The sequence below is a fragment of the Priapulus caudatus genome, unplaced genomic scaffold (assembly GCF_000485595.1).
Source record: "Priapulus caudatus unplaced genomic scaffold, Priapulus_caudatus-5.0.1 Scaffold143, whole genome shotgun sequence".
Classification (NCBI taxonomy): Eukaryota; Metazoa; Priapulida; class Priapulimorpha; order Priapulimorphida; family Priapulidae; genus Priapulus; species Priapulus caudatus.
The window spans coordinates 19,897-24,110 of record NW_014577204.1 but is presented as its reverse complement, the minus strand read 5'-3'; the positions used below and the strand labels follow the sequence as shown (position 1 = coordinate 24,110).

Genomic DNA, 4,214 nt, shown 5'->3' with positions numbered 1-4,214 from the left:
ACGCACACACACACACACACACACACACACACACACACACACACACACCACACGCACGCACGCACGCACGCACACATCTCTTATGAGAGTGTTGTGTTGGCTTCTTGGCGCGACCGCGGCGTCTGCATCCTAAGCTTCGCTAGCGACGTCTATTTATAGCAGGTTTTGTGCAGCTTCGTCGGAAACGTTGCGAGAGGCTGTGACGTAGATGCGCGCGTGCGCGCGGAGACAAGTAACGTTAATGATTATCGCTCCTGCTCGTAACGGCCGCTAGGGCCTACTCACCAGAGCGTTAACCTCTTACTATATGAAAGTGGGTGGCCGCTGACTGAGCCAGACCGGCCAATCAGCGAGCAGTCCTTTGCTTGACGCCATTTCCGTATACATTTCAACTGCAATAACTATATTTATAATAGTTTATAATAGACTATATTAGTTTTATAATAATTACAATAATATAATTTATAACTGTAAAAAATTCATGCTTCTGATAAAGCCATTAACTAGATTACCACCATAATAAATATGTGCCTGGTGCGGATTTGCGGCCTGCTTTAGACTGGTACCTGGTCGACAGTTCCACACGCTACACCAAGGCCTATGTGTGAAGTTGGAAACGGGTGCTAGTCTAGGCCTGCTTAGCTTCGCTTTACGTTTATTCGATAACGAGGCTTGCGAACTGTTTAGGCTGCCTTCGCTTACAGGCGTCAGTGTAGCGAACGCAGTCAAGCGTAACATGACGACTGTATTATACAGATTAGGAGACAAGCAGACGATATGACGACGGCGCTGTCGTGCTACCGCAGACTACAGGCACTTGGAGCGTTTCAATAAAATATAATGATAAATAAATACGAAATCTATTTACTACCAGTCTTAATGTTTCTCTACTCTCGTTCACCTATAATTATTGCCTACAATTTCCTGTAAATGCCGTCCAAATGCTTATCTGCAACACACGCTGGCCGCCGCACGCTAGCTGCTGCACACTGACACATAAATATATAGTTATAAAATATAAATAAAATGTATATAAATATATAACTATATATTTATGTGTCAGTGTGTTAAATCTAGTGTTAAATCAGTGTAATAAATTACTTATTATTTTTGATGCTCTTGAGTTATTGTTTGTTGAAATTAAAGGGACTGTATAGCCTCTATTTTACTGCATACAACTGTAGGCTACTTACTGTATAACAAATCGTTTATACCCACATGTATTTGTTACCAGATACCTAATTTAATTGTTATAATTAATTACACATCAGCGCTACGAAATTTGAACGGCGCCATTAGACCCGCGCCCGTGCTGCCACCCCGAAAAAGTTGCGTATTTGACAATTTATTTTGCACGTTATAGACCGAGGGCTAATCACAAAAGTGCAATTATATTTATACCTAAGTGCTATTTAACCGAACGATATTCATTTTAGGGCCAATTTAGCCATATTATAACTGAAACTATATGTCGTTTATAAGATATTACAAATCTTTTGGTTTTGAATGAATAAATAAGAAACACCCTCGGTCTGTAGCCCTTGGCTGGAAAGTGGTTTTGCGCAACTTATCAAATCGTGCGCGTTGAGTGGCGCCACCGTCGTTAATCAAACTGTAGTCGTTAGTTTTAAAACATTTTTTAATAATATTTCTAATGGTGATTGAACCATGAAACTTTTTATGTAGCGTAATTTTAACCTAAATTAACTGAAAATAACCCTAGAACCTAGAGTAAACGATCCCTTCAAGTTTTGTTATGCTAATTTATTTGACTGATCATACCCATTGCCGGACTAAGCGTCTGGGAAGCCCTGGGCACGCAATTGTCTGGGGGCCCTGTAGTCTGTATTTTTTCCGCACTTTCATGCTTGCAAATTCAGAAAGTATTTTATCGTGTTTCAACAAATTTAAAATGTCACTTTCGATAGCGAGAATACTAAGGTTTACCAGTCTCTGTTGGCTCATCGTGGTTCTCATTTGATTTTTAATCAACTTAAGTTTTGAAAATGACCTTTCACCTCTACAATTCAAGACCATCAATGAGAGATAGATTCTCAGAGCAATTTCGGTATTAGGAAAAGTGTCCTTTAAATCATTTTCGATGATCGCCATATACATGTCGGCTTCAGTGAAGTTCTCGCTGCTGATGGCCTTCATGAATTCAACGAATTGAATCAATTCGTCACATAGACTCTCTCCGAGATCGGACTCGTATATCCTGATCAACTTCCAAGCTGACGATCGGATTTCATCTTCGTTCATAATCCAAACCTTTTACTCATCTCAGCATACGCGTCTGAGCGTTTATCGAGTTCACTTTGTAGCAAGTCTAGGACTGCGACGAATCCAGCAACGCGGAATTCATCCCTTGGACTCAATTCAGTCTCAATTCCCCAGAGATTCCAAACGAACATTGCGTTTTCTTCAGCGCGACTTGCGGGAAAAGTCGTTGCAGCCAGAGCGAATCGCTCTTTCCACGACAAAATCCTCGAAGTGATCACGTAACCCATGCACGAATGTTGAGAGCGATTTCAAGAGTGCTACAGCAGTGTTGAGATCGGTGTTGTTGCCTTGGAGGCTTTTACTTGTGCGGTTGAAACGGTCGAGAATGCTGTCCCATAACACAGTGTAGAAGCCTGTCTCTATTTTACTCATTACCCTATAGAGGAAAGAAGCCGTATTTCTCGTGTCACCTTTTTGATTATCGTCTTCGGAGATTCCGTCAAGGACATCTAGAATTTCTGTGTAACCTTCTCTCAGAGCTTTTGTTGCGTCTGCATGAGCTGACCAACGCGTGTCACTCAAGCTCTTCGGGACGCGTGATCCTTTTTTATTCTATCCATCAAATTAGCGAACCGTGATTTTGAGCTCGTGAAGAAGTTGTACAACTCCTGCACGAATCCGAAGTATGAAACCACGGGACGACAACTGCTGACCGCCGTTTGCCCCACCAAGTTTAGTGAATGTGCGGTACATGGAACATACACTGCTAGAGGATTTATCTGCTGAATGATTGCTTGCATTCCGCGGTATTTCCCACTCATATTAGCAGCGTTGTCGTACGACTGACCTCTACAGTTAGCAATATCGATGCCGTTAGCCTCGAGGAATCTCAACAGAGAATTCGCCTGATCTTGCCCAGTGTGTCCAGCGTTATCGAAGAAGTGCACGAAACGCTCAACTGGTGTCTCATTTTCCATGTAGCGTAGCACACATGTTAGCTGGTCAACGGGACTGGCATCCGGAGTCGAGTCGACCGTAACTGAAAAGTACTTTGCCTCCTTGACTCCATCATCGCAAAAAGCTCCTCGCATGTAGTTGAGGACAAGTAATTTGTGTGTCCATTACCTTTATTGGCATGCTGTTGGATGTGCTGAGCTAAGAAAGAATCGTATTGTGCCAACAGTTCTATAAGAGCAAGGTAATTTCCATTGTTATGCGAACTCACGATTTCATCGGTTTCGCGAAATGCAAGAACGCGCTCATCCAGGAAGCTGATCACGCTCACACATCGTTTCAAAACTTGGCACCAGTACGATTCAACTTCGTTGGCATGTCTGATCATAGTTTTATCGATACGACAGGATGCAGAAGCTTGTTTCGCCAGCTGAGTCACATTCTAGCAGTGTGATGTGGATCTCTCGTGTTGCTCTAGATCGCTTCTGGCATGCTTCCAATCTCCGTATCCGACTGTTGCCAAGTTACCAGTGCTATTTGAAAGCTTGCAAGCAAAACAGTACACGTGGCAGGTTGAAAGAGAGTAGCACAACCAACTTCTTGGGACTATTTCCCCATTGGAAAGTGTTCTCTCGAAAAAACTCTTTGTGCAAAATCGGTTGACAGTGCCGCTGTGACCTTCACCCTGGGGCCCGGTCGCACTTCTAACCGACGCAACGAACGGCCCACTCATGTTGCTAAGCGAACTGGAACCCCTGTTGACCCGGTATTCGACCATCTGTTGTGATGACCGGACCGGCCATCGTCCGATGTCGCTCTGAAATCCATCATGTTGGTCATCAGTTATATCAGCATCTACATGCTCTTTGGCTACTCCCACTTTGTCTGCGCTTCCGGTTGTTATGAGCACACCAGTATCTGACTGCGCATCCTTCGATGTGCTAGCCTGTTAACTACACGAGCCGTCCACATGACTGACACGCGGAAAAAGCGATAGAACTTTTTCGACTTATTTACTTCGACTTTTTCGCCATCCT

The 4,214-nt window shown here is 43.5% G+C and overlaps 1 protein-coding gene across 1 annotated transcript; it reads right to left on the bottom strand.

Moving 5' to 3' along the window:
* Positions 1-2,801: 2,801 nt before the first annotated feature.
* On the bottom strand, positions 2,802-3,314 carry LOC106806112 (zinc finger MYM-type protein 1-like). Its single transcript, XM_014807965.1, has one exon. It carries the CDS (start codon positions 3,312-3,314, stop codon positions 2,802-2,804), a length of 513 nt encoding a protein of 170 aa, XP_014663451.1.
* Between the last annotated feature and the right edge of the window lie 900 nt (positions 3,315-4,214).